General features: G+C 35.2%; 1 protein-coding gene across 7 annotated transcripts; it reads right to left on the reverse strand.

The window, feature by feature from the left end:
* Nucleotides 1-1,777: 1,777 nt before the first annotated feature.
* Nucleotides 1,778-25,813, reverse strand: LOC111045422 (zinc finger protein 532). Of its 7 annotated transcripts, none has more exons than XM_039420621.1 (6): nucleotides 25,613-25,753; nucleotides 21,559-21,694; nucleotides 19,804-19,969; nucleotides 15,509-15,633; nucleotides 11,719-12,980; nucleotides 1,778-7,275 (listed from the first exon to the last, which is right to left on the reverse strand). In XM_039420621.1, the coding sequence occupies exons 3-6, from the start codon at nucleotides 19,967-19,969 to the stop codon at nucleotides 4,842-4,844; spliced, it is 3,987 nt and encodes a 1,328-aa protein (XP_039276555.1). In that variant the 5' UTR covers nucleotides 21,559-21,694; nucleotides 25,613-25,753; the 3' UTR covers nucleotides 1,778-4,841. The 7 variants fall into 7 exon arrangements, with proteins under 7 accessions (XP_039276555.1, XP_039276559.1, XP_039276560.1 ...); XM_039420623.1 differs by lacking the exon at nucleotides 25,613-25,753 and adding an exon at nucleotides 24,848-24,936 and having other exon boundaries at nucleotides 4,428-7,275; XM_022330832.2 differs by lacking the exon at nucleotides 25,613-25,753 and adding an exon at nucleotides 24,804-24,935 and having other exon boundaries at nucleotides 4,428-7,275.
* Nucleotides 25,814-27,167: the final 1,354 nt, after the last annotated feature.

Genomic DNA, 27,167 nt, shown 5'->3' on the forward strand with positions numbered 1-27,167 from the left:
GCATGAAAATCTCTACAATTAATGTTCAGTAACATTTTCACCTAAAATTGAAAATAAGCTTCAAATTCGAGAAAATATGATTATTCAATTGCAAATTATCTTTGATTCTATTGAATCATTCACTATGAAGAGATAGCAGACCTCATGTGTGTCTTCAGCGTTATTGCCCTGTCACCAGCTGACTAAAATCTTTGAATAGTAGCTTTGAGATGCGCCGGAACACTAGCGTCAGGTGATCAATTTTCATAACGGCAAGGAAAGTTGTGTGAGTGCGCCACACCAGATTTTTGTGGTATGATAAGTTGACATCAGTTGAAATTGTATCCTAAATTCTAATAAATTTAAAAAGAAGAAGAACTATATACTTAACAACATCAATTAAAACAGTTGACAACACAATAAATATAATGTTTAGAATCCTCAGTACACAGTGAAACTCAGCATCACAAACATTCCTTAAATTTCTGTTATACAATTTTTAAAATTTCTAGTAAAAATGTTATCCACAGCAAGTTGTGCAGTAAAACTATTTCAAATTTCACAAAGAAATGCAGCAAATATTATCAAAAACAATAGTATAAGTAAAATTGCGGCCAGCAGTTCGATGCAAAATTTTTCTTCCAAAGTAAGCCCATCAGTTCTGTTGTCTAATCCAAAGAACAGTAAAGAACTCATTAGGTGTGAAGTAGTTGAGACCAAAGAAGATTTATGCACAATTGATCTGACAATACCGGAGCCGGGTTACTATGATTTGGGTTATTGCAAGCCTCCTTGTGAGGAGATTCCCTTGCGCTGTCCACCAAAAGGTCAACCAAGAAGAAAAGTCATGTGTTGTCACATTCAGAAGAGCAAATCATGGAGGAATCCATGCATAATTGTGGATCCCTGTGAAGAGCAAAAGAAAATCAACGAATTGTAAGATGATTAAAAACTTTCAATAAATAGTTTTGAAAAAGTATAACACATTCTTTAATTTAAACTATTCCAAACTATACCATTAAAACCTGAAATAATAATAATTTTCTTGATTATAGAAGAAATAAAATCTAATGCACAAAGTGATTAGAGCATCCTAGTTTATAGTGATATAGAATTTGCAATAGAGTAGATATTTAATCAATAATATCAGGGCACCGAGCTTTGCTCGTTATTTATTTATTGATAAACAGAACACAATTCTATAAAATTATTGGGGAAGGACTAACAGGCACAGCCCAAAACTGTTACTTCCCCGAATTTTGATTTATACCCTATAAATAGTCCAAAAAGTAGGTTATGTTCCATACACTTGAATTCAGGTCCAATTTTTAGTCCAAACATTTGAAAACAGAAGAGTTCTAAACAGCTGAACATAATTCTGTTACTCTCTCACACAGGCACTCTCATCTTCCGTTATCAACAGACGACGTAATTATCATGTGTTTTTCCAAGGATGAATAATTATTATCCTTTTCATGTCCTTCAGCGAGTTTTCTCAGGGATGAGTCCTAGTGCAATCGAATTTTTATATCATAAACCTACTATGTTCCAAATTTCGTGAAAATCGTTGGACATAAATAACCATATAAATAAAAAAAAATATATATATATATATATATAAAGATAGCATGGCTCTTTGGATTAATGCTGTAGAAATTATAACGTCAATTGTTTTATCAATTTCATCAAAATTAGCGTTTCATTCATGCTGCTCAACTTTTGTCAACATAATTATATATTGTAGGAAGGTGGTTCTAATAGGTACATAAAAATTGTTTAGAATAATTTATTAACAAAGTTTAGAAAAACATAACTGTATTCTTCAATTATTACTCGTATACTGTATTTACAAATAAGTACAAAGTTTATAGTACTAATTTATAGCTAGAATACATGTATTCTAGGTACATTGATTATAGTATGAGAGGAGGTGCTAGACTTTTTTAAAAATATACTATCTATATCATATTGTTTTACGTATTATTTCATAGTTGAGTTACAATATAGATACACAAAGTTAAAATGTAGATTGTAGACTCACCACAGAATACATCAATTTAAAGATAAAATCAATATTTATTTACATACAATACAATATAAATTTATCAAAATGAAGTTGCAACTTATAGCCTATATTTTGATATCAACAGAAGATGAATGATGATTTTTCTTATCTTATATTTCTTTGAACATTCTTATCAAATATATCAATGTAAACACTTTTATAATTATTATGTTCCCGGAAGCACAACAGGGCACTAATAAGCTACCATCTTCAGAGTACAGGCAGGTTACAGAGCTCAACCAACCGTCTTTTATCGGCGCTTGTATTGTGAGAAAGAATTCAATGTAGGCCTGAAGGTCAAGTCAAAAGACTTAAATATGTCAAGGTCTATAGAAACCTTATACGGTATTTATAGACCTTGTTGAATGTAGACCTAACCAAGCGCTCTCTGTTCCGATGCATAAAAAATTAGGTAAGTTTTTTGAAAATAAAATATTCCGAAATTACGGTTCTCTTTATAATATTTTTTCTTGTAATAAGTGTTGATTTATTAACTTTGATTTGTTGCATTGTTAAATTCTGGCAATAAAGAATTGAATTGAATTGTGAAGTGGTAGCCTGAGAAGTAACTATAATGTTTTGGAAAAGAATGGAATTAAAAGGAATATTTACAAACTGATCACATATAGAAAAATGTATAATATAAATACAAGTTAAAGTATAAGTGTAAAATGGAAATAACAATATTCGAGATAAAAAAATACGGTATTTCAGGCGTCAACTGATTGAGTCATTGAACAGTCATCCTCTAGGTAGACTTGTGATAATGAATGAAAACCTGAACTGTATAATCATAATAATATCAGATATTCAGAAAAAATTGTGGCAAAGTAATATTAAAATAATAAATTTTATCACCAGACTTTTATGAATTTATGCATAATTCTCAACTAATAAAATTGAGCTGGATAAAGTCAATATTAAACATTTAAAGAGAAAATGACTATGAACACAAATTTTCTGACTATGAACACAAAATAATGTTGATATAAAATTAAAAATAATGGATAATGTATTAGGTAGGTACCGTAGCTCATGAATAAGAATGTAAATAATGTTAACAGGTTTTTTGAATTCGAATGAAATTAAAACATAATAATAGAGCAGGACTTCCTATATACTAGTAGGCTATAGGAGGTCCTGAATAGAGGCAATGAATTCAATATTTCATTAGAACGCATAAACATGAGGTGTTAATAATCATAATAATTACTGATAATGTATGTTCTATTCAATATAAGGCGGGTGCACACAAAATGTGACGCAGCATGTTGCCATGGAAGTGTTTTGCATCAAGTGCCGCGTCATGTGTGAACCAATTGACAACGATTCAAGTTCATACATTCCCTTGATTACAAAAAATGATTTCCCTTAATTACAAACAATTATTTCCCTCAATTACAGGTTAATAAATTTTCTTAATTACAAAATAAATACATCTGCACATTAAGATTTGGAAATAATCAAGTACTGTCCACAACACATTACACAGAAATCTCAATGATCTCAAGTTTGATATATATATTACACATTGATATGTTGAACAGCTCAAATTATAACATAAAAGATAATATTATTTAATAGTGGGATGACAACTTGACTGAAAGCGTAGCATAATTATTATTGGAGATGAATTGAAGATGGCACTTCAGGTACGTAGTAGGTAGGTATTACACTTACAATATATAATTGATCTTTAATATTATGTAGGGAAATGTATATCGTTGATCAATTTAATTTTACTAGTAATTTTAATTTATGCTTTTGTATACCAACCACTATAAGATTTGTTCAACATCTCTGTGGTTGCATTTCATGTATTTTGTTGACTAATGCCCGGTTTCACCAACCTTGGTCAAGGCATTTGAACATGATTAAAGTCTATCCGATGATCAAATCAAATTGAAATACCACTTGAGTATTCATAACTGACTCTAAAAAAAACTATTATGATTATGAACAAATAAGTATGAGATCTCTAGAAATTGAAATGCCACTCTAGTATTCATAACTAACACTGAAAATGATGACGCACGAATAAGTAAGATATATCTTGAAATTTCATGCTCTATGATTGACACACTATTCAAGGTTCAGTTTTTGAATCAGGACTGTAGATGACTATACAATTTTTAATGTAGCTACACGTTACTATAGCTAATACACGTTTGAGTTGAGCTGCGTACAGATTTGAGCGCCATGAACACGCGCATTTCACTTTCCATCAGCTGATTATATCTGTAATCGTACAGATATTCTTTATCTCATCCTTTCATACCTCCCTTCTATTCACTTTTTCTGATACCTTTTTTACCCTCTCAAGGATTGAAGGTGTTTCTAGAACATGAATAACTGTAGTTGGAAAACCCTTCAATAATTATTCTTTTTTTTGCACCACAGTTCTTGATTTGTTATTGTTGTTAATAACCAAACTTGTTGTTATTGTTTTGCATGTATTCATTTGTATATTTGTAGAGAATCTTTTGTGTGTAAATGATAGAATTGAAAGAAATATAATATGCGTCTCTGCCCGGATGCATGAAAACGCGTTACATTTTAATCTAATAATTTTAGTCTCAAATAATTTTAATCTCAATTTAAGTGAAATGTGCGTGTTCGTGGAGCTCAAATATGTACGCACCCTGACAGTTTCAGCTGAAACTGAAACGCACCTTAACAGTAATTTATCTTCAAATTCAGCTATATGTATATTTTATTTATAAAACTTCAAATCCCACTTAATTGAATATGGTTACAGTTACAGTCTTATAGAGTCCTAAAAGGAGCGAACCATTCCTCAGGAAATAGGTTTGGTTTGTTTGAGAAAGGCCATACCGTGGATGCGGAAGTGCTTGTCGAGTGCATGCTGCGACTCGAACGAGGTGAGGCAAACGCTGCACTTGAGCGGGTCGACTGCAACAGTGGTGGGGGGAGACGGCGGAGGTGGTGGTGATGGTGGTGAAGGAGGGGGTAGACACCCAGGGTTGTCAGCCATGTATTTGGCAACGTCGCCGATGTGATGGCGGATAGCTAGGTGTTTCTCAAGTGAGGGGAGCACAACAAAACACTCGCCACAGTCGAGACATTGGGGGGCGGAGGGGTCGGTGCGGTGGACTGGAACATGCGCGCGCATCTCTGACATGCACGCGGCCACGAAACTGCACTTGGCGCAGTTGAGCTCGCCGGCTGTCGGTTGAGCGGCTGCAATCACCAGGCCTCTGTCGAACTGCGCAAGCTCACATGGCACCCCCTTCCCCTTCACCTTCCCTGGCGACTTCTTCACAAACACCTTATCCTTACTATCCTCATCATCAGCATCAATCTCCTCTTTCACTTGGATTGAATTGTCCACAGCATTGTTCTTTTTCTTCTTCAAATATTTGTCCTTTATCGATTCAGCTGTAGTCACAGTCTTGGACCTCACACTGTGAAACACATTTTTCATCTCAATAGCTATCATATGCTTCATGTTGGCCTCGGACACACCCTTGTGATTAACCCTGAAATGCCTGAGCAGCGCATCGAAGCTGACGACAGACTGATAGCTACATAGTTTGCACGAGTAGATGGTCTGCAGCTTAGTTCTCCGGCGCGTAGTCATGGCTCCCTGTCGGGGCTTCAGGTCATTGTCACTGCACGGCTGCACGCAGTCACTACAGCAGAGCGACTCACTGTCACCTGGCTGCATCGCCTTCTTGCACAACACACACAAACGCTCACTCACCGGCTGCTCTTCCATCTCAAAGTCATCCAGGCTCAACGGGTCCCGAGCGCACACTTCCACTTCCGGCACTATCAACTCAACTTCATCTTGCGGTGATGATTCAACTACCACTTCTGCATAAATATTTTCCAAACTGCTTCTTTTACCTTGATCTGGTCGCGGAGATTCAACTACTACTTCAGCAATATTACTGTCGCTCTTAGCCGCTCCCGAACTACTTCTTCTAACAGTAATGCTACCTTTCTTAGTATCAATGTTATTTTTATTAACATCTTTCTCCTTAACTACACAAGTCTCAAAGTGATCAATCAAATCCTTCTTCACTTTGAAATACTCTTCACATCCATAGCACTCATACATGTACACTTTAAACTTTCCATACATTAAATGTCTTGCAACATGAGTGGGAAACCTTTTCTGAGGTATCATTTTATCTGGACAGAACTTGCACTGTGAAAAGAGTATGGCGGAGGCGGTGATGCCTGGATGCACATCCTTGTAGTGCTGGGCCATCGGGTTTTTGCTGAGGAAAGCAATCGAGCAATTGCTGCACTTGAACACTCGCCGAGTGTGGAAGTCGAGAACGTGCACCCGCAGCCGACTCAACGTCGTTTCCGGGACACCACACAGTGTGCACATGAACTTGACGACCCGTGCTTGGTGACAGCACTCGAACTTGATGTGCTTCATGAACCGATCATAGTTCTCGTACTCGACACCACACTCCGGACAGCGGTGCGGTTTGATTGGAATGTGGATTCTGAGGTGCATGCGTAGCGAACAACTAGTTGGCAGGACCAAACTGCACGCGTTACATTGCAGTTCAGGACGAAGCGGACGATTTTCACCCAGCAAATGATCCTGCAATGTTGTACTGATGCCAAAGCTCAATTTACATTCAGGACATGTTTTGATCCGTTGGTAAGGTTTATGCTTCACCAATTTTGCACTTTTAACGTCTTTATTATCATGATTAGGACTCGTCATTGCAGGCGACAATAAAGTAGTTGTAGGCGAATCAGTGGCATCTTTCGGTAGTAAACCATTGACAGGTACAGGTTTTCCAACATTAGTGACATCCTTTACAACAGTAGCAGGTTTGCCTCTTTGTAAAGCTACAGTTACAACGTTTTTGGGAGCAGCAGGTACAGTTTTATCTACACTTTCCAGCACTCTATCAACCTGTATTCTAGTCACTCCTGATTGAAGATCGTTGACATCAGTGGCCACAGAATTAGTCTGAATGGGGCGTGAAGGGTTGCCAGTCTTCTGCGCGGGTAACGGCTTGACGGAGGGGTTTGAGAGTTGTATGAGGTTGCTGGGTAGCGGTTGGATGGTGATGCCGGTTGGATCGAGTGAGGAGAGTTTGTGGTTGTGCGTGCGCAGATGGGTGAGCAGCGCGCAGCGATTGAAGTAGCTCAGCCGGCGTTGGCAGACTCCGCACCAGTAGGTGATCAGCATGCTCCGTCGTGCCCGGTGTAAGTCAAGGCTCGACTTTTGTGTGAATCTGAAACAATCCAACGCAACTCACATTCAAATATACTAATTTATCGTGAATAATTTCAAAATTATCACTTTTCAATGCTTAAGTTAGGTACGACAAAGCAGTCGGATTTTTATGATTAGCTTAACTACTCACATTTGTGGAGCGCTTTAGGATGCAATGTCCTTTTCGATACTCAAGTTACGACATGGCAGTCTGATTTTTTATTATTAAAAGCTATTTGATAATCAAGTTACGACATGACAGTCTGATTTTTATGATTGAAAGCTATTAGCTTCTACTCACATTTGTGGAGCACTTTCGGACGCCATGATCTCAAAGTGTGCTATGTTGTAACTCAAGTATTGAAAAGTGATCATTAATAAGCAGTTCTTAACGGAAAGTGAATTAAAGAGATCGAAATAGTTATTTGTGCGACTAGTGCGCAAAGTGACAGTTTGCTACACCGAAAGAAATGTTTATGCACGAGCCATAGGCGAGTGCGGAATAATGGTTTCATGAGTGCAGCAAATGAATTTTTTGCACGTATTTCACATTAAATTTTTCCTACAGTTACCATTGAATATGAGAAGTGGGTAATTATGGGTAAAATTCCCTGAAATCCATCAAATGTTTTTCTGTGTAATTTTATTATTAATAAAAACCTTAATTTATTTTAAATTGAATAATAATAATAATAATTAAATTAATCAAGGCACATAATGTCGAGGCAACGCCGTTCTCCACTGCCATATTATAACGTGGACCACAGTCAGTGTTACCAACTTAATTTTGATTCGCCTGCACTGGTGCTCCATATAACCTACTAACTATTTTGTGTTGTCATGCTGCAAATCTGGAGTATGCAAAGTAATACTTTGCGCACTAGAGCGGAAAAGTGATACTTTGCGGCCTGCAATCAGTGCAGAAATGGTCACTTTTCAAGGAATCTGTAGGAAAATTATATTGTTATCCTTCAGCATTAACCTACAGAGTGGATTAAGAGTGAGTATTTTTTTGCCTTTGAATATATGCGTATAGTGAGGTCTAGAATATAATGGCAGTGGAGAAAGATAAGGGAACAGCGTTGCCGATTCTCTGCCTCGCCACTGCCTTCTATATAGGATAGCTGATACCGGTAAATGTGGTATATCTTATAACGTTATAATGACTTTGGTGTTTCTATTGTTACCAGATCGTTCTTCATCAGTATAGAAATATAACTGATTAACAACGACTTAATCTCAATAATTATGAAAATTTATTAATTAATCATTGAAGAATATTCTTTCTTGAGGAATAAAATATAATTGATTGTTTTTAACAAGAATGAACAGTACATCAGATATACCGGTATCAGCTATCCAATACTGCCTATGCAGGCAGTGGCAAGACGGAGAATCGGCAACGCTGTTCTTCTATTGCACAGTAGACCTCTCTATTATAGCACTCTAATTTCTATCTTTCATTGTTTTCGATTTCACTCAATTCTCACATAATTGTATAATTCATTATTCTGAAATAAACTGCCTTTGTTTTCTACTTCATCCTAAACGATATCTTTGTTTCTAGCTGATTTTGAAGCCTTTCGCTGATGACACAACATGCATGACGAACATGTGTGTACACACATGTTCAACAACATCCTTCCCCTGTCGTTAGTGGCCACCCTTTGTAATTGGACCTTAACGATTGTGTTAAAACAAACGTTCATTTATTTAAGGCTGTTAGGTACACTTTTTTTATTATTTAAATTGGATAATCTTTTTCGATATAATTAGCAACTGGAAAAAGTGGCAACTGGAATTTTGAAGTGGTCTAATAAGCGAGTTATGGGATGTTGAAAGTGCTAACTCCGTTTTCTTTCCAGATCACGGTTTCGAATTTTCCATTGGAGTTTGTTTAATACATTCAGTACATCATTGGCTTTGTTCTAATATGCGTTTTTTCGCGATTAATGCAAAAATAAACAAGTTATCGAATTTACAAAAATAGTATATTTCACACCTAGGGCCGAAAATTAGACTTTTCCGGCTCGAAATCGGTTTTCAAGTCCGAGGCCGTAGGCCGAGGACTAGAAAAGATTGAGAGCCGGAAAACATTTTTGCTCGTGGTGCGAACGCTATTTTTCGCCACACAGAAAAATAAACAATATAATATATTATATATATATAAGATTATAATATTATATATTATATATGAGAATAATTGTTTATTGAGCACTTCCGAAAGCAAAAGTGGAAGATCATAGCTCTAGTAAATCTGAGGTAATCTGAATATCAGGAAATTGTCCAAGTATTTTCATTTTTTATTCTGATTTGTCTAAATAACCTAAAATATTATGTTCAATTATGTGGGAGTTTATACTTTTTTATTCTTTCAAATGACAATAAGATGATATTATTATAAATGTTTTAATTATTGAATAATGAACACAAATAATGAAAAGTTTTTTGATCAGCTGTTTTAGCACACTTGGTATTTAGCGGCCGGAAAGGGTACTCTTTCCAGCCTTAGTCGGAAAGAAAGCTGTTCTGACGTCAGACGAGAGTCGTCTGCAAACAATGTCTTTCAGATCCACGTAGGGACTGGAAAACATCTGCTTTCTGTGCAGTGTGGCGAAAATTAACTTTTTTATTTATGAACGATATGGGGAATAAAATGTTTTAGTTTGGAAAGATACATTTTTTGAATTTTCAAGAGAAGCTCTGTTAATATAGTCGAAACCGTTTATGATCTGGAAATAAAACGGAATCTGGAAAATTAGCACTTCAACAACCCATAACTCGCTTATTAAGCCGTGTCCACACTGAGCAAATTTTCGACATACATGTTCGGCAAACAAGTTTGTTTAGGAGCTCAGGTACAAACATTTTAAAAAATTTGGTCAATCATTGTTTGTCAAACAAATAATTTCTGTTTTTCTAAACATTTTCAGTGCTGACAGCTGTAAAACATAGAACCTGTTCTCCTCCCAAATATTTTGTTTGATGACGCATCCACACTGGCCCACGGGCAAACATTGTTTGTCAAACATAATAAAATTTGCCCAAACCGTTTCAACAAACATTTTTGACGAACATTTGTTCTGTGTGGACAAGGATTTAGACCACTTCAAAATTTCAGTTGCGACTTTTTCTCACTCTTATAATGATCTTAACAATTATAATTATTAATAATTATAATTATTATAGCAATAAGATTATTCAATTTGAATAGAAAAAGTGTACCGAACACCGAACGGCCTTAAGGCTGTCAAAGGCTGAAAATAAACGTTTCTACTGGTGATATTTTTCAAGTTTTTCGATTCGTATATTATCAAGCTATCAAAATGAAAAAGTTTTCGCAGGAAAACATTTTTTCGCCACACTGCACAGAAAGCAGCTGTTTTCCAGTCTCTACGTAGATCTGAAAGACATTGTTTGCAGACGACTCTCGTCTGACGTCTTATTGTCATTTGAAAGAATAAAAAAGTATAAACTCAACCTCCCACATAATTGAACATCATCTTTTAGGTTTTTTAGACAAATCAGAATAAAAAATAAAAATACTTGGACAGTTTCCTGATATTCAGATTTGCTAGAGCTATCACCTTCCACTTCTGCTTTCGGAAGTGCTTAGTAAACAACTATTCTCATATATATATTGTTTATTTTTGTGTGTGGCGAAAAATAGCGTTCGCACCACGGACAAAAATGTTTTTCCGGCTCTCAATCTTTTCTAGTGCTCGGCCTACGGCCTCTGACTTGAAAACCGATTTCGACCGGAAAAAACTCATTTTCTGTTCTAGGGGCGAAATATACTATTTCCGATCATTACTTTTTGAGATATGAGCGCCTAAATTTTAAATTTTTGGAACAGAACATTCCAAGTTCGGTAAGAGATAAATCCACGAGATTTAGAGGATAGATTCTTTATGATAATGTTGATCTAATAAAACAAAAATTTTCTGAAAATATCAATTTACTAAAAATGACCAAAAATAACTTTCAGTTGAGTTATTTTCGGTAAATTGAATAACTTTCTCAAAAATTGATATTTTCAGAAAAGTTTTGTCTTACTAGATCAACAATACCATGAATAATCTATCCTCTAAATTTCATGGATTTATCTCTCACCGACTTTGAAATGTACTGTCTCAAAAAATCAAACTTTAGGCGCACATATCTCAGAAAGTAATGTTTGGAAAAAAATGTTTTCATGAGAAAACTTTTTCATTTTGATGGCTTGATAATATACAAATCGAAAAACTTTAAAAAATATCACCAGTAGAAAGTTTATTTTTAGCCTTTGCACAGCCTTAATACATGAAAAGCTATAACAGCTACTTGTATGATTAATTTCACGTTTCAGCTTCTAATTTAATTCAACAAAAATTACATGGATCAATGTCATGTATGAGAATGATGACAAGAACAGATAATAGAGAAAAGATAGCATAGAGGTAACATAACATGTTGTACTCACTTGTCTTGGCAATCGACGCATGACAGCATGCGGAAAGCGAATGGTTGCGGGGCTGGAGGCTCGTACACAGGGAGGGCTCGGCTGTTCAGCAGCCGCAAGTACATTTCCGACAGTTCTCTCTCCTCAGATTCGAATCCCGCTGGCCGAGAAACGCCTGTTTCCGATTTATTAGTGGGAGATTCACTCAAACGCTTCCGCTGCTCCATTGAAGATGGAGAAAGTTGACTGACAGGTTTATACAAACTACCAGGCGATTTCTCCTGCTCAGTAACAAAATTTCCGTCGACTGTAATTTTCTGTGTTTTCGAGTCGACTGACACACGAGTTGTCGGAGTTGGTGGCAGAGTATCTTTTATCGGCGTCAAACGAATCCCACTGCTCTGGATAAAAATTCGTTTATTATCAGAGCCTTGCATCAAAGTTACAAGTTTTCTACCAACAAGAGCTTTTTTCCCGTTTAACTGAAGCGGTTTCTTGAAATTGAATGCCTCTGGTTGAGAGGTGACTACGAAAAGCTCTTTTCCATCGGATGATACTTCAACCAAATTTTTGACTGAGCCTGAATTTATTTTCGAATCATGAGAACTGGCTCTTACATTCACTTCCAATTTCTCAGAGACTGGTTCATTGAATGATCCAGACAACAATGATGATATGCCAGAAATATTGAGCGATTTTCGATCAGAGCCTTGGGTATACAGCTTTGGTAGTATACACCTCTGTCTCTTCACTGGTACTGTATTGTCTTCTTTAGAAATTTCAATTTGTTTTCTTTTAGATACATCGCCATTGCATAATACGTTTTTTTGTGGAACTATTAATAGTTTTTTACCACTGCTCAAAACTACTTCATTGGCATTCGACGGGTGTCCACTGTCAGAAACAGGTGATTTAACCAAAATTGCTTTCGTTGACCCATTGTCATTTTTTTGAGAAATTACTTCGGTGACTGGCAGTTGCTCAACGCTGATTGGCTTGCTTTGAACTACATCTGCATTGGACTTTTTGTTGGAATAGCTTCTATGATTGAACTTTTCTCGTGAAACAGTAATCGTTTTCGTAGATGAAGCAGCTTTTATATTGGAAGAATCATCATCATCAACTGATTCCCCGTTATCAGTACTGTTTCCTTCATCTATGTCGGAAGAGCCTTTGATTGGTGCAGGACTGTCAACAAGAGATGATTCCTCTTCTCCAGCGATGACTTCCAACTCATTGTTTCCTGTCGGTTGATCCGTATCCATGCATTCGTCAGCATCGTCCTACAAACAATAAGATCATAGATTATCATCACGATATTGAAGTTCTACAGTGTGTGTCTATAAAGTGATGTCCACGTTAAAATGTGATTTGATTAACGTTGGTGTTGCTATCCTTGTCTATCATTCGACAAATGAGATAGCTCTATCCTTTTCTAGCTCCGCAACGTTGCCAGATCGGTTTTTTAAATGTCAAAATCGAAATATTATTGACAAAATATTCTATCTCAATCATGAGAATTTATTATTTTATTATTGAAAAACATATCTTCTTGACGAAAAAAAATATAATTGATAATTTTCAACAAGAATGAACAGTTAATCAGATATACCGGTATCAGCTATCCTCTATAGAAGGCAGAGAATTGGCAACACTGTTCTCCTATCTCTCTCCACTGCCATTAAAACGTGATACTTACTACTATATGTCAGTTTGTTTCTAAAGTAGTTTTTAATATGAAAGAAGCAGGTAACCCATGCTCCGTAAGGGTCTATTATAAAACTTGACAAACTGAAAACTTGACCGAGTGGAATCTTGAAGAGTTTGAAATAGGCCTAGAACCATTCTTGGTTAATTGAGAATCTATATGCAGAATTTAAAGTTTAGCAGTCCAGTAGTTCAGACGTGATGATGGGTTAAACATAATTTTCCTATCCCATACGTGTATGAGCCAGTTCTTTCCTTTATTATAGTATATATTTATAATGAGAATTTTCAAGTTTTTCCAACCTTTCAAACAGTTTTCTTGAATTGTTTCCAAGAGCCAATATCGGACTCATTAAAAGAGAAACTTCATTTTCTTAGGCATTTCAGATGTAATTGAATCTGGAAGATGAAGGTTGTCCTCACGATTTATCTTTCTGGATATTTGAGATGAGCTTTGCTCAACTTATATAAGAACCAAATTAAAGCTGGGTTTACACCAAAGTTATTAACAAAATGTTAACAACTTAATTCTTATAGATTCTATTTGATTGAACGGAATTTGACAAACACATATGTTCATCATGTGTATGATAAGTTATATTCAATCTAATAGAATCAATAAGGATTAAGTTATTAACATTTTGTTAATAACTTTGGTGTAAACCCAGCTTAAGAGACTACTTGGCCCGGTTGCATGAGAAAACACAAGCTAATATTGTAGTAATTTCCTATTCTAATAGCCAGCTTACTAATATTACAGAATATTAGCAGATTACTAATATTATTAGTTTGTATTTTATCATGCAATAGGCCCATGGTTGAGGGTATTTGCTGGCGTCTATGCAACGCTGAAAGGCTTTGATAGTAATGTAATGAATAATAATTGTTGGCAATACCGGGTGTCCCATGCAGAAGTTTACACGTTTGATTTTATATTACGTGCCCATTCATGTACCAAACTTTTTTTAAATTTTACACAGTTTACAAAGTAGGTTCTGAGAATATTCTGGGAAGATTTCAGCTCCCTAACCTTCGTAGAAACAAAATGGCGGCATATTGAAAATTTTACCAATTCGCTTCCTATAAAAACTACTTTAATAAGTTATTATCTGATTTGTTCACTATGTTGCGGTAGTCTTGCCTCATTGGATGGTACCAGAAATGGATCAAGCAATCTTCCAACAAGATGGTGCTCCACCACATTTCACAAATCATGTCAAGCAATTACTAAATGACAAACTTCATGCCGTTGGATTGGTCGTGGAAGTGATTTTGTAGATTGGCCACTCCGATCACCAGATTTAACTGTTTGTGACTTCTTTTAATGGGTTACTTGGAGGATAAAGTTTATACCCATAGCTTCAATAATGATGAGGAACTAAAACGATAAATAGAAGAGGAACTTTTCCGAATACCGCGGAGTTTCTTTTTAAGAGCTTACGAGTCATTTTTTAAGCGCTGTTATCAGTGTGTTGCTGTGGATGGATTTCAATTTTTAAATTTTGGACTCAGAGGTTTTTCATTAGGCTGTGTTCTAGTTTTTTTTCAAGTCATATTGCCCTAATTTGCAAGAATAAAAATATTTTATAAAACCAAAAACACCTTTTTAATGTTCTTAAGGTATAGTTTTTCAATATGCCGCCATTTTGTTTCTACGAAGGTTGAGGAGTTGAAATTTTCCCAGAATATTTTCAGAACCTACTTTGTAAACTGTGTAAAATTTAAAAAATGGTGCATGAATGGACATGTAATATAAAATCAAACGTGTAAACCTCTTCGTGGGACACCCGGTATATGTGATTATTAGCAGTGCAGAGCTAGGCTATGTACTTGAATATAAAGCATAAAGACGGACTTCAAAAGTCGCTGCGATAGATAAATCGATACACCTATTAGCATTATTTGATTAAATCCGGTAACCTTGTTGAAACCGGTGGCTTTATGGCTTTAATTTTGACCTTGTTAACTCTTGCCTTTTGATGCTGTAACGAATATCCATAGTTTGAATCAGATTTCAAAGCTAAAAACTAAAATTTATACAACAATTTCAGAAGGAAAAGATATTATTTCATTTGTAACAGAAAACGTTGATTATTGAACTTACACCACCAGATGTATTAAGACGCTCACGAATGAATCCTTCAAACAGATCTTCAGAGCAGGTTAGGAATGAATCCTTTCCACTGAGAGTATTTTTCTCAGACATTTTCATTGAAGCCTCATCTAGATCTGGAAAAAACAAGGTGATAGATGTTAATTTTCAATTCAATTTCCTATGATGTCTTTAAATTGAAACATCAGTCCATCAATTGCCCATTTCATACAGGTAGCAAGTTAGTAAAGCTAGGAGACAATTTTTGTAGTTTTATGACCAACATTGGACCACTTCAATGAATAAGGCTCTTCTATTTTCGAAGAGGAAGACCCAATATTTTCTCGTTGATTTCATTTATATTCAAAATAATATTCAAATTTATTCCACACTCATGAATACATATACATAAATCAAACAAAGCTCAACGTGACAACACAATCCAACCAAAATGTAATATAATAATAAACGGTAAGTGAAAAAAGCACTGGCATAAGATTACTCTTGTTCGCCAGTGGGAGTAGAGTAGGATATAAGAGATCATACACTCAACTTGATTTAAATTGAGTTAGCACAGAAGCAAATATATAAACATAATAGAAAATAATAAAACGAAGAATCGAAACAAAATTCACAACAAAATAAAAAATTCTCTAGAGTATCTTATACTATATAACTATGATAGGGGAAATCCTTGTACCTTTTGCCACTTTTTCTCAAAGTACTGTAATTTACAAAGCAGCTTTGATATATTCAATCTGAAGTTATAGGCAAGTTTGTTATGCTTTTCTGCTTCTTTTGATATAGCAAACAAACGTTTTGATAGAATTTGGAGTATTTTATGATGAAAAAAAATTCCAATGACCTAAGGTACAATGCATCTATTGTACCTTGGGCCACCTTCAATTTTGTACCTTGGGCCATACATTCTAAACATAAGAAAATGTTTAAATAAAAGGAAAGGGCAATAATACAAGCTGGAAATACATTGAAATGAAGTTAGAATCTTTAATGCAAACAATTATTTTTATATATGAATAATGAATTTTACAAAATTAGAAAATATTTAGGCTTTGAAATATGCCATTTAGATGGAGTTTTTCAAAATACGCTGAATCCTGAAAAAGAAATTGGGAAAATCATAACATTAACACCTTTTCTCCCAATCTCTGGATTTAGTAGAAAAACAACAATATCCCCATCTTGAACTTCAGGCTAATCGTTTTCTTGAGGCCAAACAAAATATGAGGATTTCTTAATCCTCCTTGCAAATTTCCCAATCGGAGAACCATCTTTCACTCCTACTATCTGGCCAATATAATAGAATAGAATACAATGACTTGTTTATTTTGTTGACGTGGCGATATAATGCTTGGTAGTAGTTTTTGTAGGGAACTTAACCAACACCCATTTGCCAATTTTCAAGGGAGAATCAACTGCATCTTCTTTTTCTTCTGTTTCCATCATCTCCTCATTCTCCTTGATGAAATCCTCAATATTCATCTCACTCTCATCAGACAAGAATGATGCAAAGGAAGCTTCTGAGTCGGAATCTGTCTTCTTTCTTCTAATAATAGATTTCTTCTTTTTTGTAACTTCACGTTTTTCAATTTTTTCTTTGGTGCTGCTTCTTCTTCTTTATTTTCGTTTATTTTTCAATTGCATTTTTTTCTGGTGTATCAGTTAAAATTCTTGATTTGCCTGGTTTCCTCCCTTTCTTGCCCTCCACTTTAGGAAACGGTCTTATTTCCTCCAGAGAAATTTTTGATAAACAAGCAGAACTAGTTGCTGGAGATGACCACTCCTTTAATGTTGAGTTGGTGAAGAAAGGTCTACATTGGAAGGCCCAGCACCAGAGTTCAACACTCATTTCTGTAAGAGGTCTATCACTTACAGAACTTGAACAGAACTCATGATCCTGGAATATTTGTGGATTGATGGGCCACAGTCCTGATGATGAAAACCCTGACAGGATATTTGAGGGAGTAAATGCTAAAGGGTGAGATGTCCCACAGATTGAGGCAATGACATACACTTTGATATTTTTCCCTAGGTTATTCAAATGCCAATTTTTAAATGATGTGCTCAAATAAGATTTGAATGGCCCATAAACACCTCTATCAAGGGGCTGGATTTTGTGGCTGGGGTGGGGAGGAATAGTAAGCAACACAATACCATTATTCCTGGCCAGGTCTATTGCTTCAATAGTTATATGGCTTTCGTGGTTGTCCATGATGAGTAGAACTTTATTTTCAGGGTCAGGTTTCACGTGTTTAATGAAATGTTCAATGAATTTCAAGAAAATATTCCCAGTGGGCTCTGGAGAGCTCCAGAGCTTCCTGGTGGAGCACCATGCAACATTGAATCCTGGAAATTGACTCTTGGAATACAAAAAAAGGTGGAACTGAATTCCTACAGTATTTATACAACCAATCATTGTTGTATCAAAACCTCTCTCAGTCGAAGTTATTCCTCCAATTTGTTTGATTTTTTTGAAGCAATTACTTTTGGTGGAGTATGAACAGAAGAAACTCAAAGATCTTTGAAATTGCCTTCTTAAAACGACTCATTCCATATCTGGAGAAAATGGAATTACTAAATAACAGACTATATGGATTCCAGAAAAACAAGAATATAACAGATGCCATAGTTGACTTATTAATACGAATATATGAAAATCTGGATGAAGTGGGTGAACAGATATGTATCTTTTATGACATGACAAAGGCATTTGATCTTCTATGTCATGTAGACCTTTTAAATAAATTAGCAAGAATGGGAATAAAAGGAAGACCTCTGAAATGGATAGCCACTTACCTGGAAAATGGAAAACAAATTGTCAGTATAAGACATTCAGGACATGATGGTATGACTCGAACCTATAAATCCACTATTTTGACACCGATAAACACCGGGGTTCCGCAGGGGTCAAACTTGGGGCCAGTGTTGTTTCTGCTATATGTAAATCATTTACCTGAGAATGTCACTAAAGGAAATATATGGCTCTTTGCAGACGATATCAGCCACTTAATACAGGACCAAAATAAACACACCCTCCAAGTTAAAGCACAATCCAGTTTAAATGAAGTGAGTAAATGGTGCCATGCAAATAAATTATTGCTAAACAAAGGGAAAACTAAAACTCTGTAGTTTTAAAATAGGAAAAAGGTATGAAAGTACTCCTCTCCTCAGATTGGAGGGATCTAGTGTGAGTGTTGTGGAGAGTACAAAATACTTGGACAAATCCATATCAGACAACCTGGGCTGGCGACTACACACTGAGAACTTATCAACAAGACTGACAGCTATTTGCTATATGATGCATAGTCTTCAACCACTCCTTGATAGAGAAGTACTTATGAATGTTTACTACGGCTGTTTTCATAGTATAATAAATTACGGTGTACTATTCTAAGGAAACAGTCCACACATGGAAAGAATTTTATCTATCTTCAGGCCATCATACCTCGCCCACTGCAGACCCTTGTTTGTGGAGGCTGGCATTCTAACACTAACTGCACTGTTCGTTTTGGAGGCATGTTTGATGACTAGAAAAAAACACATATTTTTTTGAGCAATCGGCAATATTACCACTACAACACCAGACGGAGGAACGACACTCATGTGTCAGTGGTACAATCCAGACTGACACAATATGGACCCAGATACATCTGCTCAAGGATATACAACTGCTTGCCAAATGAATTGAAGACCTTGGAAAACTCAAGTCAATTTAAAAATAAACTTAAAAAATTCCTCACAACAAGACCATATTATACTTTACAAGAATACTTTGAGGAAAGAATCTCACCATACCGACACCAGGAACCATGATAAGGAAATTGAGCTCTACTAGATGAATAATCCGACGACCACGGCGCAAACGCGCTTCCAGAGGGAGAATATCAAGTATCAAGTAAGTATCACCTGTCTCATCAACATTATAAATCTTTTCTAGGCCAAACTTGTGCTTGTCCAGGACACTAGAATATTTGGTAAAAAAGATTCTCAACAACTGGTTTGTTAAAATTAATAGAACGTGCAATGCTGGTGGGTCGTGGCTTCCTTAGTGACAGTTCTGTATTTATTCTTCCGAATTCGGTGAACCATTGTTCTCCAGCTCGCTTATTAGTGTTCCATGATACTGGATACTGTTTTCCATTGATCATATGCTAGTTTTTTGACATCATCCTTGGAGAGGCCATAATGCATTGAGCTTGCAGTCAGCAGATATTTACTAAATGAAAGATTTTTTTTTCGTAAAACTTGCCACAAAGAGCACTTATTTTTATATTGAAAAACCTCACTTTCAGACTGGTGGAAGTCAACATGTCTTTGAAGAGTGGTACGAGACACTGAACACTGCTTGGCTGCTGCCCTAATGGAGAATCCATCGGTGACAACCAACTTGACAGCAAGTGCCAAGTCATCTTTGGAGACTCTAGGCCTTCCTCCTGCCCTGCTTCGTGGCATCTAAAATTGACAAGAAAACTATTATGAGACCTTCTCATGATTACATAAAATTGGGAATTATTAAGGTACAATTATTATCTGTGACCCAAGGTACAATGTGGTGCCATTTTAATTTTAGGTTAAGTTTTGAAAGTATAGGAACACCTATTGATTGAACACCTTACGATCATTATGAGCTTCATTAAAGAGGGGATACAAATCAGCTGAAATTTTTATAGAATAAATACATACCTGGGTTATGAAAAGAAAAATTAATGTGCTGAATATTTTCTTCCACAAGCAGTAAACAAAGATTTTTAGCAGGAGAATTCCGTAAGATATAACCTTCAATTCCAGCTGTGGAGTTCCCTAGCAGTGTTACCAATCGAATTGTGGCACAAACCAATGTTTCCCATCCATTTATTTCGAGATATGACTGGTGGCCCAAGGTACAAACATTTCCCCTACTCTCTTATTCATAGATACAGTGATTCATATAAAATATCGGGGGACCGAGCTTTGTTCTGGAGTGTAAAAGCATAGACAATTTGTAACCAAAGATTGGATTTATAGTTTATTCATTTTCTCAGTCGTTCAATTATTTTTACAGTTATAGAGGAGGCACAACAGGCTTATGCCCAAAACTGTCCCTTTTTAAGACTCAACTTTAAAAAATAACATGAAAAAATTCGATGTAAATTTTCAAAATGGCGGCCATTTCAAATTTTTGATGACAAATTTCACGAAAACCGTTCACTTTACAGAAAATTTACAAGAGACAGAAATGTTAGCAAATTTCATCAAGATTTCAAGAATATATTGAGTATTATTGAATATATATTTATTGAGATTGATCAGAGAATAACAGAGAAATTAATTCTTTTCATACTGCATGCTTGACCACTTTTCACCATTTGAAGATCAATGTTACATTTTTTATTCAAATTGTATTTATGATGAAGCTTTGAAATTCGGTATGGCTCCATATGGCCATCCAGCTGATTTTACAATGTTTTTTAGATGATCTTGTTTGTTCATGGTCATGCATGCAGTACGAAAATAATTAATTTCTCTGTTATTCTTTGACCAATCTTAATAATAAGGTATGCTTGAAATCTTGATAAAATTTTCCAACTTTTTTGTCTTTTGTAAATTTTAAAGTGAACAGTTTTCGAGACATTTGCTATCAAAAATTTGAAATGGCCGTCATTTTGGAAATTTACATAGAAAATTTTTCATTTTATTTTGTAAAGTTGGTCTTTATAGCATAAATATGCATGCCAAATTTCAGATCAATACAACGTTTCGTTCTTGAGATAAGAATTCCTAAGTGAAAAAAACAAAGTTGCAGCTATAAGGATAACCGCTGAGTTTTGGACACTTCAAATACGACATTTGTAGTCTCCTATCATCCAGGAACAATACCTTGAAATTTTCGACACTACTTCTGAAACATCCTGTATAAAATCTGACCATGCCTACAATAATGTAATCGGAGATTAGTGTTAAACGTAGTTGGTGCATATGGTCCTAAGACAGGGACACATAAATGACTATGAACCTCACATGGAGGTAAGCTTATGATAAAAAACTATAAAACCTTCACTCACCTTGAAAGTCGATACCGGTACTGAATGATATTAAGCAGTTGGTGGATTAGAAACAGCGTTGCCAGCTTTCCAGTCCCATCAAATGGTGTCACTGAATGGTGATCGCCCAATCAATCTGAATTCAATCTCTCATTGCCTGGAAATAGAGCAGAATATTTAAAAATAGGCTGAATTATTCAGTACCGAGTCTAAATTCTATACTCTGTTTTATTATTCTATGAAAATAAAATTCAATTTATTCATTGATTATATGTGAGTGGAAGTGGACTAACCTAGGCCTAGGAAGTAGGCCTACCTAGCCTACTCTTGAAATGTAGCCTACAGCTAATCATGTTAGATTCTAGGTAACACCGGTAAAACTTCAGACATAGGATGTTCATACAAGAGGGTGAAAAATTTACCTATAACACAAAATTTCAAATGAATAGGTTCAACTTGACTCAACTAGAGCCAATAAAATTTGTTTTATAATGTCAGAGATACATAATATTAGGTCTAGGACTATAATATAATAATCACATTGAGTTCACATTAATTGATAAAACAAGAGACTACATTGATGATTGATAACTCCATTAATCACTATGAAAAGTTTTATAATTTGATTTGATAAAATAGTAGAAATTGGCGTTGCACATTATTTGGGATAAACTTGTACGAATAAAACTAATAGCCTAAATGCCAAAAAGTTAAGGAGAATCAGTTAGGCAAATTTTATTTTCGGGAACTATTTCAATTTTTCAAATTCCGATTATTGTTGATTCTTAGGCCTGCCACTAACGACAGTACAAGTCTTTCGAAAATGTCTGTTCAGACAAGTTGTCATTGGTGAAAGGCTTTGAACGAAATTTTTTCATGATCGGTTTTTGTATATAGCCGAGACGACTAATTAGGGTGGCCAATAACCACAGGACAAATGTGTTGAACATGTGTGTATACACATGCTCCTCATGCATACATATATGTTGTTTCATTAGCGGAAAGGCTTCAAACAAAATTTTTAGGTTAGGTTTTTGTATCTTCGTTTTTTTGTTTTTAATTTTTCTTTGCTGGTCTATTTGAGGTTAAATTATTTTGTATCATTATGATATTACAGTGGTTTATTTATTTGGTCGATTGAATAAAGCAATTGCTAGTTGTAAGTAATTTTCAAACAAATACTAGGATTTCAGTCAGCTGTATTTATTTGCATAGCTAGAGCCAATGAGTGGTTGCTAGTCAATAGACTATATTTTAGTTTTTATTCAATCAATCAATTTTTTATCTATTTTATGTTAAGGTGCGTACAGACTTTCGCTCTGCTCTGCAACTGAACGTCACTCCAGCAGAGCGATTGATGATCGACCGGGGAGCAACAGTGGTTCGACCGGGGAACGCGAGAAGATCTAACATCTTCCGTAACGTTCATGATGGGTTCGCGGGCGGAGCGACTGTGGTACGATGGAGGAACGAGGGCGGTACGAAGGCGGTGCGTGCTCGGTGCGGGTTGGAAGTGCGTATATGTGTACGCAGCTTTAGAAGCTGCTGTCAAACAGCTATTTTTGTTTAAAGCCTTTCACTCATGACACAATTTGTATGGACATGTTTGATAAACTTGTCCAATCGTTAATACAGTAGCTGGTCTAGTACAGAAAATATAGCAAAGGATATCTTTACTATATTTTCTCCATGGTTACTATTACTGTATAAACTACAACTTCTTAAATTGGGTTGGGTTGCTGCTTGCTAGGACATAGAGGCTAATCACCTACATATGTACATTACTATAAAATAAAGGTGATACTAGTGCATAACGAAATGGCCCCCGATTTCCATTGTTAGTGATGTTTTCAAATGGCAGCCAGGGACCTTTTCGCAGCAATCAGACTATCTATAATAATTGCTCAACTCTTGACAAACCATGAAGACCCAAATTTTTTTTAAAATGAGAAGGTGGTACATGATTTCGATACAGAGCTCCAAGAGAAAATGGATGGCAAGAACCGTACGTATGTAAGATTTTACATACATTTTTTATTTGAGATTTTTATTGTGAATGATACATATTTGGGGTAACCCGTTGTCTCCATTGTGAATAAATAGATAAATTAATATCTCAAACCGTATCAGTAAAATTTGAAAATTATGTTGTGTATTACCAGCAGAAATCATGTGTCAGCGCATGAAGGACTGGCTGTGTGATTAGCCTCTGCTGATGTTATGAATGGAAAAACTGTGGTCATTGCATTCAATGAATTCTTCAGCTGACTAAATGATAAATTACATTTTTTTCTTGTAAACTTTCAATGTTATTTGTCATATCCTGAAAAAGGACGAACGAGTATTTTTTGTTTCCAAACGAACTTGATCTGTAAAATGGGTAAAAGAATATGTGTTCAAAATTTGAAGCTGATTGATCAAATCTTTCAAAAGTTATTGTCGAACACACAGACGGACAACTGGCCTTGAGTTAAAAGTAAGAACTCGCTGACGCTCGTTCAATTGAGAATTTATTACATTAGGCTGATTCATGTGAGTTGAATAAGTTAATAAATCCGCAAACTTGTTTTGTCATTAGGCAAATACAGAAATTAAGAAGATGGATGGGTTTTTACAAAACTGTGAACTCAATTATAACTTTAAAACTCAATTATGTAAGAGTAGAGTACGGTGGGTTAAAATTTTGTTAAAGATAAAAAATAGTTATAGGGATGATCAAGTAAACTTTGCTATGCATATCGCATGCTAGGTACGGTAACTTTTATTATAAAAAAAAGTATGGATTGTCATCCTTGGTCAAATACTTTTAGGAAAAGATTAAAATATTCTTAAACAGTAAGGACTCTAGGCCCTAGGCTGTCCAGAGGTCAGATCGGATGTGGGTGTACGGTACGCCTACACGTACACCTAAAGATAGCAGCAACTACCTACAATAGAGGCAGCAATAAACCATATTCCCAATTATTATATTATTCTAAAATGATCAATTAAAGCTAACTTCGTTTTGATAATGATAAAATTCATGTAATAATAACGATAAGGTACTGTAACTTGTTTCATTCTATTTATAAATCCATATCATAATCTGCAATGGTTACAGGTACCAACAACTAATACCTTATCATACAGGCAGTGTTCCATCTTCAATGTTCAATCAACAAAAAGTTGTCTTGGAAACACGTAGATATGCCTATTACGTTCATGAATCAAAACAATTACTTAAAATTATAAATTATTGAGTTGAAACATTCATTTTCATGCATTACCTATTATTACAACATTGAAATACGACATAGGCTAGTCGACATACAATGTACTTGTAGGTTAAGCCCTTATACCCCTATGCTTCAAACGCTTGGCTGTACGGTAATCGTTTCATCGGCAAGAGCATACTCACACTCTCACACTGATTCAACAACAACAGATGAAAAGAAGTGATTCAATCCAGGATGGCCAACTTACTTATAACCTTTAATACTTTGTGTTACACACATAATCGACATGGAAGCATGAAAAATAATAATTAATGGACGATCATTCCTCATTAGCAGTTATTTAATTTAGAAATACGAGTCATCAGCATTAACAATATTGTTGGAATGGCAACGTAATGCTGCTGCAGTTGGAAAAGTAGTACCAACCTATGAACGAGTTCATAGTTTACAAAAATAACCTATAAACTACCAAGTAAGACGAAGACCTTGGTGACTGTTCAAAACCACGAATAATCTATGGAATATTTGTTAATTTTTAATCTATTGATGCTGTTAATTAAAACAATCAGTTATGTGTAATATGAATGCAAACCATAATATTAATTGCATTATAGTTTGATACACTATATACTTTTTTCAATCAATTCAAATCCTTATAAAATTATGAGAACTGACAATTTTCAATAATAGTTTGAATGATTAAGTTTTCAAAAACATAAAAAATGTAATATCCACACATTCAATTGAAAGCATCATTACAGTGCACATCACAATGATCGCATGTTTGTCGTTTGATACCTAGTTCATTAAAGTGGTACCGGTAGACGGTAGCCTAATAATATTGTTAGTTTTGCACTTACCTTACAATTGAAGCGTTACTGGAATTAATTATGAACTCAAAATCCAAATGCGTGTAAAAAGAGATAATTAACGTTTGATGGTCCACCTGAAATTACACGAGTCACAAACCCACCCACAAGCTTGGTAATTCCAAGAGAAAACTCAGTTCAGTATCATCAGAAAAAGCTAGGTAGCGCTACTGTTTGTCTAAACAAACAGCTGATGGATAAATCTTGCATTGTTGTACTCTCGTAAATACTGTTTCTATAGTGAGGACTATTAAAATTAAAATGAACCTCATTCTGCTTTTGAATAATACAACTGGAAACAGAATTTTACTCGCAGCTATTGTAGAAACCTTCCTATAGTCAGGTCCACGGCGTTATAATGACAGTGTAGGAAAATAGGAGAACAGTGTTGCCGATTCTCCGCCTTGCCACTGCCTTCTATAGATATCAGCTGATACGGTATAACCGATTTAATATCAACCACGGTATCTATATACCGGATATCAACTACGTATTCATCAATTTTTTAAAGGTAATAAATTATATTTTATTTGTCAAGAAAAAGTACCTACCTATATATTTAAAAAAGATTTACTGTAATGATAGAGATTTTTGTTTATTAAATATATTTTTACATCGTTAGAAAACAATCTGGCAACGTTGCAGAACTGGAGAAGGATAAGCGCTATCTGCTTTGTCGAATGATAAACAAGGATAGCAACACTAATGTTAATCAAATACTTCCATTAGCCATTATAGCGAACCTGGTAGAATGTTCAATAGGTAGGCTATCGATGTAATCCAGAGGTTCCCAAACTGTGCGCCGCAAACTTGTGCCAGGTGCGCCGTCCCATGATTCTGATAGAAGTGATATTCAAAAGAAAAATAAATCTTCGCGATATTTCTAATTTTATCATAAAAGTTAAATTTCCTTTTAATCCTTTAACCCTGAAACTTTTTTAGTACTACTAGGATATTGGGGATGATTTTCTACATCCAATTCTGACGTTGAATTGGAAAATTGCAATTTTACACGATTTGACAACCCTGTAATTTCTTCAGATGGAGGGCCAGGTCTCAACTTATTTCACACAAACTATGATAATAAGTCACTATTAAGAATGAAAATTAAAAAATTTATTATAATAAATTAAATAATGCCAAGCCATATCTGTACTCAAAGGGAGCCGTGGATCAAAAAAGTTTGGGAACCTCTGCAGTAATCAAACTACTACTACCAATATGGTCCTGAGTTGGCTTTCATACTATTTCCTGAGACCCGGTTGAACAAAAGCCGGTTAAATTTTAACTGTGATTAGTTCCACGAGAACCAATCAGAGAAGGCTTTTTTGAAAAGACTGCTTCTCTGATTGGTTCTCGTGGAATTAATCAAGATTAGAATTTAACCGGCACTAGGAATTGAAAAAGTAATAGGCCTACTGTATTAGTTTTCATGTAGGCTAGTAAGTTATATGGCATCAATGTGAGAGCCATTAGTGCTATTAATGAATTGATTTTTTTTTAATAGTGGACTACACAGTGAGCCTAGGCTATATAGGTACTGTAC

This window comes from Nilaparvata lugens, chromosome 2, assembly GCF_014356525.2.
Source record: "Nilaparvata lugens isolate BPH chromosome 2, ASM1435652v1, whole genome shotgun sequence".
Classification (NCBI taxonomy): Eukaryota; Metazoa; Arthropoda; class Insecta; order Hemiptera; family Delphacidae; genus Nilaparvata; species Nilaparvata lugens.

Coding starts and splice junctions, on each gene's coding strand:
- LOC111045422 (XM_039420621.1), bottom strand. CDS start 19,969: ATGCCACGAAGCAGGGCAGGAGGAAGGCCTAGAGTCTCCAAAGATGAC. Junction 15,634..19,803: donor TGACTTCCACCAGTCTGAAA/GTGAGGTTTTTC, acceptor TGTTTTTTCCAG/ATCTAGATGAGGCTTCAATG. Junction 7,276..11,718: donor TGCGTCGATTGCCAAGACAA/GTGAGTACAACA, acceptor GGATTGTTTCAG/ATTCACACAAAAGTCGAGCC.